Genomic DNA, 12,168 nt, shown 5'->3' with positions numbered 1-12,168 from the left:
AGAAGGGCGTAGGCAATGAGTGCAGACGCAAGGCCGCTTCGTCATTGTGACGCAGACAAGATGCGTCTGAGAGAATAACCACGGTGCTCGGAATTCACCCTTGATCTCCGTGGTCGTACACATAGCTGTCGGAGTAGTTGGCTAGGATTTGTTGCAGTGATTAGAGTCGCCACGAGAAACGTACGCCGTCCGATTCTGCATGTCAGTGCGAGCGCTGCGAGCGCGGCGCGCGCGGGCGCCCGAACGCGCTGTGGGAGACTGTGGCAAGCCGAATCGGGCTAAGCTGCGCTGTCGCTGCCTCCTGTGATCGCAGGTGCCCGGATATGTTAGAGTTTCGCTCTCCGATAGCCGTAGAACTCAGCCCATGTCCAGCCATAGCTCTCGTGGAGTCGTCGGCGCACATTTGACAAGGGCTGTTGATATCTGCTGTGCGGCCCTCCTAACGCTGCCGCAACAGATTTTTGTGCGACTCTGCTTGCTGTCGTATATATGATATCTTGGAGATCTGTGTCAAATTACCAGCTGCCTTACTCACTCGCAACCCCTGGTACGGCTGACGCGGAGCTTAACAAGCGCGAACCCCAAAGTCCAAACCCTAACTTTATCCACCGTGGATTGATGAGGCCCTTTTCGCGAGCGATGCGATAAAGCAAATTCATATACCAGGACGAGAATCGCTGGTGCTTTATTTTCATATAATTGGGGACTGAGAAAATAATTGTCTGACGACTACTAGTGTATCGCAAGAATCGTGTTGCTAGAGATTTCAACCGCCGCGTCGCTGGCCGCGGCAGTGCGGCAATGCTGCAGTGTGCGTACTTTCATGCTGGATCACGACAGCGGTAGCGGTGACAAAGTGAAGTGTGCAATAGGGCGGATTACAGTTGGAGGGATGGGCGGCAGTCACGGAGGCGGTGAGGGCCGGGCTGCAGATGACGCAGGGCTTCGCCAGGCACATGACGCATCCAAACACGACCTATCGCCTAGACCCCTGTGACCCAGGCGTATCGCATCCTGTGCCGCTGATGACATACACTCCACCATGTCTCTTCCTGCGAAGATTATACGTACCTGCTGCCGTGCGTGGGTTCTCCCAACTACCTATCGTGCCTGCTTACGGCTGCGCGTTCACTGATAACTATGGCCTGCTACCCATACGACCTGCAGCATGGCATTGACCACGACGACGACGACGGCGATGATGACGGAGAACTTGCGAGCTTCCTGAGCTGCATTCCAACACCATACTTGACGATGGATTCTTATTCGGTTGCTTGCAATCTTGACGCGACGAATGATCTTGCGCACCAGTCACTTGAGGACTTGCTGGCACCGAGCTATTCTGAGGACTTCACTCTTGATCCTTCAGTTTCTGACGACTGTGAGCTCTCTATCGTCGACGCGGACGTATCTAGCTATCGCCAGCACACGTTCTGGCCGTTCCACACTTGCAGATCTGCTTGCAGATCCAAGACGAGCGGTTACCTCCATTTTTCTCGAATGACGGGACCTCTTGCTGCCAAATCAGGTTCACAACTTATTGGCATGGAGCCATCACCAATGCACTCTTGCTTTTTCGAGCAAGTGGAGACACCACCTCAGTCCTCTCATCAGCTACATTCCGCAATCTCGCCGTTTACTCCTATGTCATCCCTGGCTCAACCACCTGCTCCTTCTCAAACCGCTCCGTTTGTTCCGTTTCTTCCTCTCAGCCGACTGAGCATCAGCCAACCCGACTTGTCAGCCGCCACACCGCTTTCGTTAGCCAAGCATAATGCATGCTTGACAGTGGACAAGTTACAAGGGCTGGCATCAAGAGCAAGAGCACCGCGGGCGACCACTTCATGCAGTCATAGAGCCCTGCCATATTCGACACATGCTGAACATTCCGTGTCACCACCGGTGCCGTCCTACACGGACTGCTCTACCACAGATCTGCTGTTTGCTCCCAACGAATTTAGTGACATCATGGCACGGGACCTATCAGATCTTGGAATGAAGCAGTGTCTGGGCTTGACTTCCGAGGGACTGCGTCACTTTCCGAACGGATTGCTCAATACCGTACCGCTCTCGTGTGCCTATGACTCTTATGATTGCGCAGTCATGGCGCCGACAAATGATAGCGCGCTGTGGCCGCTGCGGTCTGACTTACCGTCCAGCACTAATGCAAATTTATATCATCCACCGCCGCAGTCTTTGGCAGGAGTTTCTGGCGGACGCAACGCCTTTGATATTTACACTGATTATTCTCCGGCCACTTCTGTTTCGGTTACGCCAATTACACCAGCGAAATATGAAAGTTTCGGCCCTATTTCTGACATCTCTGGCTGCGCCTTGTTTCGTGTGGCGGTATCTCCGACAACCCCTACTGACTCCGCCTCGGTGTGTCGAAAGAGACGAGTCTTGGTATCGCCTAGTCTCCAGAATCTCGCGAGCGGTGTTGGTACACCGGATATTTCAGAAGACCGTATTGGGATGCTGGACGAGACGGTAGCCCTGAGTCCAAAGCGACAAAAGTCCTCAAAGGAGAATTCTTCGTTGTCCGGCCTGTACCAGTGTAACGAGTGCAGCAAGTCGTTCACACGCAGGGAGAATCTGAAGCCGCACGAGGCATTGCACGCAGCTTCGCGCGGAGAGAAGAAGGCGTGTTTCGTCTGTCCAAGTTGCAAGAAGGAGTATTCTCGCAGCAAAGACATGAAGCGGCATATGAAAGGCCATGACCCGAATCAGCGTCGATACAAGTGCAGTTTCCAGCAGCCGGACGGTACGATCAAGGGATGTGGGAAGCATTACAGACGCATGGAAAGTTTGAAGCGTCATCTATTATCTTCGACTTCGACTGAGTGCAAAGCGGCGCAATTGAAGTCGACGAGCGCTCTAGCGATGGAGAGCAAGCCAGTGACTAACTGCTAGTCATAGTTATTTCAGCCCATAGTTATATGTGTATTTTCTGTTGAATACACGAGAATTTAATTAAGGGAATCGATTGCAGCTAGGTTCCACTGCTTATATTTTGCTAAGTTAATTTCATATATGGGTTCAGGGCTCTAAGGCAGGTTTGGAGTTTTTTTGGTGAGTTTGCGAATTATGGGCAATCGTTTTGATTGTAATTGCTAATACGACTAATACGACTACTTATCTATTCAACACACGTTTCAAGATTTGAACCAGCGAACAGCTAGGTAATATGTAGTATATGTCCATAGCTGGGCCCCCTTCATCAACGTATTTTTGGCACTTTATGACCAGTTATTTATGCAAGCGCGTTTGATATCCGAATAAACTGCCTATTGCGTTTCGGCTTAGTCGAGATGATGGTAAGGAGGCCAGGAGGTAACTGCCTTGTTGAGCAGTGAACATCCGAGTATATGTTCTGAGTCCAACCGAGTACGAGCTGCTAGACCTCAATCACTTGTCACCAATTATAGAGTTCTTCTAAAATGAAATCTACGCCACTTTCTGGCTGGTCTACGCACCGCCGTACACCCACGCGCTATTGATTGCCTCCTGGAGCCAATGCTCGCCGCAGATCACGACATAGCGTACGTACTTTTTTAGGAGTCCTCGCGATCCTCGCGATCACATGTGATGGCTCTCATCGTCTTCACCCCTGACACGTATTGACGCATTAATACTGCTGATTATTGGCGCTTCATTCGCAGTGTCAAGAGTTTATTCCCGGCATATCCGCGTAATAGCTCGGAAGAGAGCAGCGAAGTTCTTATTCTTGGTATGCCATGCTTTCCTGGTCTGCAAATGAAACTGTTATTCTAATGGAACTTCATAGATGGCGATATTTGCCTTCATCTCATCTCGTCGCTGTCAACGGCAACTCGGTTCTTGACGACTGCATGCAGTTCCATGCCAATGCTTCGCTCGCGCAGACAAGTTCAGAATCAAGTATCTCAGCACCAGCAAGCATAGATATCGCAGAGGATGTAGAGGCGGCTGTAGCAGGAGCACTTTCCATTGAGCCTAGATCCGTCATTCAGACGCGGGATTGGTCATATCAACGAGTTTCTTCGCTTCTATTATCGCTGATGCTGCTCAGGAGAACATTGCCTAAGAGGAATATTTAGGACCTCAACCTTCAAAATATCGATGCCAGCTATACGGCTGCGTTATTTGCAATATCAGACCGCAATCGCAATCGCTCTAGGACGGTGTCCAGCCAGGTAGATACTACCGGATATGCCGATTGTGAATATGCAGTCGCAAGTAGTAGTAGCACTCTCTTTCCGACGGGCTATGCTGCCTCCGCGCGACTGTCGTTATATGCGTCGCCCAAGATCTCAAAGCCAGCAACACCCCGGTCGCATCGGCCACACAACAGACATCCGATGGACGCCTTACCATTTCGCAGATCGTTCTCACAGCCACTACCTGCACCTGCGAGAGTCCGTCGTACTAGCCCTAGCTATTGCCTGACCTCTCATTATGCTACCACGAAGCATTATTCACCGCAAACCGATGTGCTTTACGTCTTCTCGTCGCCATCTACTCTTCTGCTCATAGCCCATCAACTACCTGGATCGCCGGACGCAGACTGGGTTAGTATGAGTACTGCTGATTCATTCAGTCCTACATCAGGATAACTGGACGAACACGGCTTACGTGTCACCGAATCTCTGTTAGTCCTACAACTGCTACGGCTGAATACAGTAATGATGCCGACAATGACTATGCCCATGGCGATCGTTCACCAGTCCAGGAGGAATCGTTTTTAGACGACTTCGGTAATGACTACGGCACTCGTGCTAATTTCATTTTTGCTCCTGTACCCGCATGTACGGACAAGTTTAGTTTTGATCATGACAGCGACCATGCCGGTACGAGTTTTCTGCTGGACAGGAACAATAATGCTAGCACGCAAGTCATCACGGTATCTATCACCGCAAGCTCTTCTCCGCTTTTGAACGACGTGAGTGAGGTTGTGGATGGAATTTATTTTCCGATGATCGAATCACCCAGTCGTTTAGAAATTGCCGAATCAGACCTAAAACAGTAAGTTCGAAGGGCTGACGAACGAAACTTTGTGTCTTCTGTGTGAACCCTCACACGCTTACACAACTAAAAATAAGGCCAAAGTACATACACGCTCTTCCCATTCCAACATAGCATTCCTTTCGGCCATTGTGATGGGAATTTTAGTCGCCACAGTGATAGGAATTGGCACTTACGAACAGATCACACCAGCAACGGCGAAGACAAGATTTGCTGCACGGCATGCAAAAAGTACTCTAAGCGGTCCGACAATTTATCGCGCCATCAAAGTCGCTGTAACCTGCATCGTAAACAGAATGGTTTGTGTTTGGATCCGTCAGCAGTCGAGTGACATCTGGCGTTAGTATGGGCGAAATGGAATCTTCGAATATTTATTTCATTTTTGTGGGAATGTAGTTGTTCCGACTAGACGTCTGTCACAGTCGGAAACCTAGATTTAGATATCGTAGATTACATCGGTATCGTTTATCAGTGTGCGTGCCGCCTCTTAGCCTAATGGGGGTCGTGAGCGAGCGACCGAATCGCTCGCGAATTAATCATCCTTCGGGCCTGGTCGACAGGGCTCTGCTGCATGGCCCCTGCAGCAGCCCCTGAGAAAGGATGTTCCTCCAGCGCAGTTTTGTGTCCTGATCTCGTCAAATCTCTACTTTTATAGGCTGCTCAACTACAATGTGCCGCAACTATTCTTAAGACTGTTGTAGCCTACGAGCTGCATGCGGTAGTGCGAGACACAAGTGAAGGCGCAATGCTTACGATCGGTAGGCATTCAGCTCAGCAGTCGGCACGCACCCTCGGATTGCTCGGACCACCTGGCGTATGCTCTCTGCTATTATAAGTCTGTTCTTACCCGGCTTTAGTGTACGTCTGGCTCAGGTTGCATACAGATCTTGCCAAAGTTGAACTCGATCCGCAGCTTTCCAGCGTGTTTGTATCTGTCGGTCTCTTTTTCCTTGCCGTTACCAAGACTTGTTTCTGTAATGTTTACTTTATCTACAGAGGGCACTGGACTGCCAACCGTGGTTGCAGATCGAGCAGGGCGAGCGTATGCTCTGGTGCTCATACCTACCAGCAGAGCACTCGACGGCATAATGGATGGCACCGGCGCTCTGACTCTCGTTTCTGACATCGAGGGAAATATATATGCCCTGTTGCATATGCATGGATGCGTGCCGGTCGATTATCATATGGAGTATCATGCCGGGATCAGGACTTCGCATGCGGCGGCGGACGTACAGGTTGTTCTCTCTCCGTCCGAGGGCACTGACAGTCTTATAGACTACTTTGATGCTCATGGGAATCGCTACACTCTTTCCTTGCTTGTTGTTGATCAAGATGGTGCCAGAAATTTGAACATTGGTGATGTTGAAGGTCTTGAGCACTACGAGCCGTCTCTGGAAAACATGCAGTCCAGCTGCATGGATCCTGAAATGTATCCTGCCGATTTGGAGCATGAAACGGATCATAATATTTCTATCGCTCCTCAATATCTGTATCGGACGCCAGAAACGCAGATCTCTGAATACGCAGTTTCATGCCCATCGTCCGCATTCCAGACTCCAAGCCAATCCGACTTCTCCAACACACCGGGATTCCCGGGCTTTGTCAGTCCCACATCTGCTAATTCGAGTCTGATTCCAAGTCCATATATTTCGGCCGTTCCGCAAACGAGAGTCTCTGTGTTTCCGGGACTGTCAGCGGTATCACACAAGGCGACGTCCGAGGTGGAGCAAGGCGCTACTCATAAGTCGACTCAGTTTCTGAATGCTGTGGACACTGCTTTCTCACGACTTTCTGATTTGGCCACTGCTGCGTCGCACTTAAAATCTCCGGCGACATACACTATGACGTCGTCACCTGGGAATGTTCACAAAGTACATGAATTGCCACAGTCGACAGGATTTCAGTGGATGGCTCGAAAGCTGGAACTTCTTCATAACGACGAGTTTGAAAGTCAAAGCGAACTTCATGTCCAAGTACCTGGGGATTGCACTCCTCAAGATCAGTCTCCTGGCCAGAGAGAGTACCAGTCAGACGCGGCCGACAGTTCATCGAAGCCTAGAAGGATGTTCAAGTGCGCTATCTGCGGTCAGAAGCTTTCACGGAAGTCCACTCTACAAGATCACGAGAACAGAATGCACAAGCGAATCGTAAACAAATTTTGCTGTGATGTGTGCCATCAGGAACTGGGAAGCTTGAATGATCTCAGGCGGCACAGAGAGAGTATACATGAACAGAAGAGACATAGCTGTCGAGGTGGATGCGGTAAATCATTCAGTCGGACGGATGGACGGAAGAAGCATGAAAGAAACTGCAAGGGTATTCCACTTATTTTTCCTATCGGTGACTAGAGATTGAGCTTGAAATGTGCGTACAACCATATCATGAACTGAAATCCTTCTCCGCAGAGGCTAAGACTGAAGGCGATGTCACTCGCTTCTGTCACCTTGACACAGGGGTTGTCTGCAGAACCGTCAAGCTCGGTATGTTTTGGCTGTATAACTGTCTTTCATCAGTGCCCGTTGGCGTGTGCTTTGCGACTTCCTCTTGGGATACCTCCCTACTTGCCCGTCGCTGCTGTGGAGTAGTCATATTCTGTACTGCACGAATTCACATATGTATACATAGTTGCACACCATAGGCATCAATGCTGAATATCTGCAATGAACAAGGAGGACAACTAACTGGGTGACGGACTTTCGTCAATTATTGCGTTCGTATTGTATGAACTGCTATATTATGTCTTAAAATAATGTATTAGGGGTCAAATTATCCTTGTCCTTTGTCCCGACCAGTAGAATGCAGAAAATATCTCACGCCGCTTACCATCCAGGTTCCCATCACCAGAGATGCGCTATTTCACAAATAAAAATAACATAGGAAGATAGTTAAATAGACAAAAACACATACAACAGCAACCACCGGCAACAAGCGGAACAGATTTTTTTTGGTTCATTATATATAACAGCAACAAACCAAAGCATAGACCGGTGCGTAAATGAATCATGGAGACAGAAGCTATAGCTCATGAGCGTCACTTTCTTCTTCGCTTTCCTGTTCACTCTCCACCGAATCTGGCTCGTGGAACAGAGTACTGTAACGTCCATTCGAAATTAAGGACCCGTTGCCATCGCTACTCCCCACTGGTTCATAGTCGGCGTATTCAACATCGTCAACATTGTATCCGGAACCACCAAAGTAAGACAACGCGACAGGCAAAAACACAAGCCCATGAGTCGAGGCAATTAGCACGAGCGCGAGCCACATTCGGAAATAGTAAATCTCAAATATCTTCGAGCGCGTGAACGCGAGCACAATGACGCCGATGAATTTCGTCAACGTAATACCACACAACACCGAGCCACCAACGGACACGAGCGCTGCCCACACGCGCTCGTCGCTGCCCTTCATGCGCGAGCGACTCAGATCCAAAACATCCTTGTTAGGAATCATGAACGCGCGCGCAATATGACTGCAGAACTCCACGCCGATACCAACGCAAATCACCAGGTTGACCAGACTGACAGCATTAAGACTAATTCCCCACAGAGCCATCACCCCCATAATATCGATAACAATCATGGCCACCGTGACGGTAACAACAGCTGCTGTTTTTATTGAACCCAGCAATACCGACGAAATCACGAAGATTGCAGCCTCTGCCGCCGTCACCAAAGTGACAGTTAGTCCGAATATCGTGCCGTATTGATCAAAAAAAATGTAGAATACTGAATATGCAAATACATCAGCTCCAGTGTTCTGTGATATCGACTTTGCGATTCTCTTTGCAGCGGCATATGCACTAATAAAATCATCTTGCGATCGTAGTGCAGTATGAGATGTTCGGAATGACGACGCATTAATGGTCACTCGCTCATAGTCAGGTACAATAGCATTAGAATATGGTGCCTGACCACCCAACGGACATGGGTCGGATGGCGACTCGATCCAGAAAGAGAAAAATTTGAGAAACTCTTCGCCCTCGGGCAATCCGTTCATTGTAATATTCCATGCCGGTTGCTTGTCTGCGTAGCACACATCGCACTGCCAATCTCGGGCATATGGTGAGCACATTTCGTTGGTAGATCCCTTCTTAAATCTGCAGCATTCCTCCAATGTTGGATTCAGCCAATGAAAGAAATCGTCAATCCAACTAGCTGTTGGCTCTGATATGTATGAAGTTTCTGGCCGCTTCCGTTCTTGCTCAAGGATATTAAGTAGCGAAAACTCATTGCACGTAGAAAATCGTCCGCATAGTGCCTTCTGTTCCACGCGCTCGGTGACATTCAACTCCCGTACCACGAAATATACTGGTGGCCCAGAATCAAAGTACGCGTACAAGTCGTTAAAATAATCAACCAGATAAGAGTCGGTGGGAATAGCAATCCGCTGATCCAAACCAAGTTCAATCTTAGGAATCAATGCCAAAGACATGGTACACAGACCACAGAATGCTAATAGAATGATCGCTTTTACTTCCTTCTTCAAAATAGTAGGCGCGTACTTCACGCGAATCCATCCAGTCAATCGATCTTCGCTGACTTGCACTGGAGCGCCTCTGATTTGTAGTTTTAAAAGCGGCATGCAGTCAACTCGTCCTGCTTCAGTGCGCTTCTGATCCAAAGTTAAAGCCGACACGAACATTGTCATTTGCAGCAACGCGTCTATTAACACTGCGCCAGCTGCATATATCGCAAAGTTGCGCACGGCAGGCATGGCGACAACAGCCCCAAGTGCAAATGCAATTGTCTCGCATGCTGCCGATAAGAGAATACTGGGTCCCATCTTACCAACTGTCCTAGCTACTCGGTGCTCAACCGGTTCATTCGGATATTCTGAGTTAATCAGCTCAAGCTCATGCGACAGAAGAAAGATATTATCAACGCCGACCGCAAGTACTAAGAATGGAATAACCTCTGCGATAATAAGCGTTACTCGGACGCCGATAATCGAGAATAGACCGATCGAGGCTGATACAGAGAGCAGGACAATGAAAATTCCAAAGAGACCAAGGGAAAATTTAGATTCGATTAAAGCACGGCGACCAGATCGAAAAGTAGATTTTCCAAGAGCATACGATGCGTAGAAAAACATGAAAATATAGGAAATAATAATGATCTTTGCATCTGTGTTCGTCGATTTGTTCAGCTCCTGCTCTAACGATATTTCTGTATTGAAGCTGAGTCTAAGGCCTCGCTCCGCCGCCTGCACCTGAACGCCTAGCAAATAATTTTCAAGCGCTCCCTCCCAGTCCATCGCGTGCTGCGCATACGTCGTTGTTTCCAGACCGTTATTCGCGACCCAAGTAACAATTAGGGCGGGTGATTGGAGGTAGTTGCCCTCTAGGCCAGCACTAAGAATCATATTTCCTTTAAGTGGTTGTTGGAACGGCGGTAGACAGTCCACTGGATTGTTCACGCATGCTTCAATTTGGTCTTGCCAATAATCGGGGTCAACGTTGTAAATATCGCCGCTAAAGTATTGTGTAATGCTTTGCACAACACAAGCTTCATTAGTCGGCTTTAAGCAAATATCGTCAAACGTCATCTTATAGGTCGGTGATTGAATTGCGGTAATGTTGCTCTCGACCTCGAACCACCACTGCAAGGTTTCATAGCTAAGAACCGGTCCTGTCTCGTTGACCAGAAACGCTTGCTCGGCGCGGTAGAAGGGCCCAAAGTTCTTGTCGTAAAATTCCTTCTCTTGGTAGGCTGCAGAGCTTGGACTAACCCAGAGACGGACAGGATTCGTCTCAATCGTGAAATGAAGCCATCCTAGTGACATAATCGACACAACTAATAATGCAACTCCAATCACAAGACCGGGATATTGCGCGCAAAATAAGCCAATAGTTGTAAACCGGGATTGGAGAATATCATGTAAAGCATATGTCTTCACGAGCGGTCGTTCGCCCATAACAGCGGATGCAACAATGTCGCCCTCCTCTTCATCTTCCGAAGCCCCGCCACGCTCATTCAAAAGTCGCAATCTTTCTGGGCGGTAAAATGAACCACTTTTGATTGGAAGAAGGGAATTATATGCCAAGATGAACCCAACAAGACAAATGCTATAAAGCATGATGATAGCAAATGAAAAGCAAGGCATGGCACCGACATGACAGCTATGTGCCGCTTTCGTCGGTGGAAGAGAGGGGCATGAGCCAGGACAGTCAACGCATGCACATCTATATCGTTCGTCGGCATCTGCGCAGTTCTTCGTATCAAATTCAAGCCTGTCGATCTCTTCAGGCGTGTCGTCCCAGGGAAAATTGATCTGAAATGGAGATCCGCCTAATAGTGGCTTTTCATCTCCTAGAAACTTCAAAAATCCTTTGTAATCTCGTGCACCGCCGCCGATCAAATCCATGACGTAGCCATTCGTGGCAGAAAACTTCACATCCTTGCAAGAATTGTAGAATTTGGTAGCGGCTTCTGGGTCCACGTAGTAATCCAGGACAGTAACTATGTCAGTTCCAGATGTAGATTTCGCAGTAGTGGTGACATTGACAAATTGAGACTGGTTAGGAGAACACGAAAAAGAGCAGAAGAATTCAATGAAGTTGGCGTGGCAAGCGGGACAAGAAGAGATCAATGCTTCCGCCTTCTTCAGATTCGTTCGGAGGGCATCAATCTATACTGCGGGTCAATTTCTGGTAAATATATACCATCCGTCGACACTAACCTGATCAGAATCACAGCAGACGTCAGTCTGCGCCCAATGAATACCACAAATGCCCACCAGGTCAATCCTATCGGCGTCGGAAGGTGTGACTGCCGGTCCGTTGTATGGGCAAGGTAACTGCGCGCCAAAAAAGCTCTTTTTGCCACACTGAAATCATCAATTAGACGTCTGTAATAGGATATGTGAACAAGATCTGGGGCAGGATCAGCTTACATTCTTGTAAATAGCACAAGTATTCGCCTCATGCACATCTGTTATAGCCGCCTGCGCCAGCGATATAATCCAGGAAACAAGCACAGCATAGCAGAGAAGTACGCGCATGATGATCGTTAGAGGTTTCCGGCAGATGAATCTCAGATCGGCCAGAAAAGGTGCTGAGACCGTAAAGACGGAGTAGCAACCTGGATTTCAGCGTCGATTTACCATATCAAGCTCCCGTGACGATCTGATAGAAATTTATATCACGTGATTGAGAACTACATGAAT

At 48.6% G+C, this 12,168-nt stretch overlaps 4 protein-coding genes across 4 annotated transcripts; 3 read left to right on the top strand and 1 right to left on the bottom strand.

Annotated features, from left to right (window-relative positions):
- The first annotated feature begins 1,049 nt into the window (after positions 1 to 1,049).
- Positions 1,050 to 3,354, top strand: V1518DRAFT_44751 (uncharacterized protein). The gene has a single exon (XM_066906482.1). The coding sequence runs from the start codon at positions 1,141 to 1,143 to the stop codon at positions 2,911 to 2,913; it is 1,773 nt and encodes a 590-aa protein (XP_066762369.1). The 5' UTR covers positions 1,050 to 1,140; the 3' UTR covers positions 2,914 to 3,354.
- Positions 3,355 to 3,479: 125 nt separating this feature from the next.
- Positions 3,480 to 5,356, top strand: V1518DRAFT_453645 (uncharacterized protein). The gene is made up of 4 exons (XM_066906532.1): positions 3,480 to 3,730; positions 3,788 to 4,016; positions 4,080 to 4,550; positions 4,580 to 5,356. Exons 2-4 carry the CDS (start codon positions 3,852 to 3,854, stop codon positions 5,006 to 5,008), a joined length of 1,065 nt encoding a protein of 354 aa, XP_066762368.1. The 5' UTR covers positions 3,480 to 3,730; positions 3,788 to 3,851; the 3' UTR covers positions 5,009 to 5,356.
- An 832-nt stretch (positions 5,357 to 6,188) lies between these two features.
- On the top strand, positions 6,189 to 7,352 carry V1518DRAFT_403306 (uncharacterized protein; the record flags this gene model as incomplete). The annotated part of the gene is made up of 1 exon (XM_066901866.1): positions 6,189 to 7,352. One exon carries the CDS (start codon positions 6,189 to 6,191, stop codon positions 7,350 to 7,352), a length of 1,164 nt encoding a protein of 387 aa, XP_066762367.1.
- A 390-nt stretch (positions 7,353 to 7,742) lies between these two features.
- Positions 7,743 to 12,119, bottom strand: V1518DRAFT_410030 (sterol-sensing domain of SREBP cleavage-activation-domain-containing protein). The gene is made up of 3 exons (XM_066902503.1): positions 11,896 to 12,119; positions 11,683 to 11,829; positions 7,743 to 11,631 (listed from the first exon to the last, which is right to left on the bottom strand). The coding sequence occupies exons 1-3, from the start codon at positions 12,001 to 12,003 to the stop codon at positions 8,020 to 8,022; spliced, it is 3,867 nt and encodes a 1,288-aa protein (XP_066762366.1). The 5' UTR covers positions 12,004 to 12,119; the 3' UTR covers positions 7,743 to 8,019.
- Between the last annotated feature and the right edge of the window lie 49 nt (positions 12,120 to 12,168).

Source organism: Limtongia smithiae (genome assembly GCF_038497785.1).
Source record: "Limtongia smithiae strain NRRL Y-17922 unplaced genomic scaffold V1518scaffold_1, whole genome shotgun sequence".
Lineage (NCBI taxonomy): Eukaryota > Fungi > Ascomycota > Lipomycetes > Lipomycetales > Lipomycetaceae > Limtongia > Limtongia smithiae.
Note: the sequence above shows the minus strand (reverse complement) of the source record. Positions and strands in the feature narration are given on the sequence as shown.

Bases quoted from the DNA above. Each gene is read 5' to 3' on its own strand.
- V1518DRAFT_453645 (XM_066906532.1), top strand. From the start codon at position 3,852: ATGCAGTTCCATGCCAATGCTTCGCTCGCGCAGACAAGTTCAGAATCA. The intron at 4,017-4,079 runs GTTTCTTCGCTT...AGGAATATTTAG, and splicing joins GGGATTGGTCATATCAACGA to GACCTCAACCTTCAAAATAT. The intron at 4,551-4,579 runs GTTAGTATGAGT...TGATTCATTCAG, and splicing joins GATCGCCGGACGCAGACTGG to TCCTACATCAGGATAACTGG.
- V1518DRAFT_44751 (XM_066906482.1), top strand. From the start codon at position 1,141: ATGGCCTGCTACCCATACGACCTGCAGCATGGCATTGACCACGACGAC.
- V1518DRAFT_410030 (XM_066902503.1), bottom strand. From the start codon at position 12,003: ATGCGCGTACTTCTCTGCTATGCTGTGCTTGTTTCCTGGATTATATCG. The intron at 11,830-11,895 runs GTAAGCTGATCC...TGATGATTTCAG, and splicing joins CTTGTGCTATTTACAAGAAT to TGTGGCAAAAAGAGCTTTTT. The intron at 11,632-11,682 runs GTTAGTGTCGAC...CCCGCAGTATAG, and splicing joins TCTGCTGTGATTCTGATCAG to ATTGATGCCCTCCGAACGAA.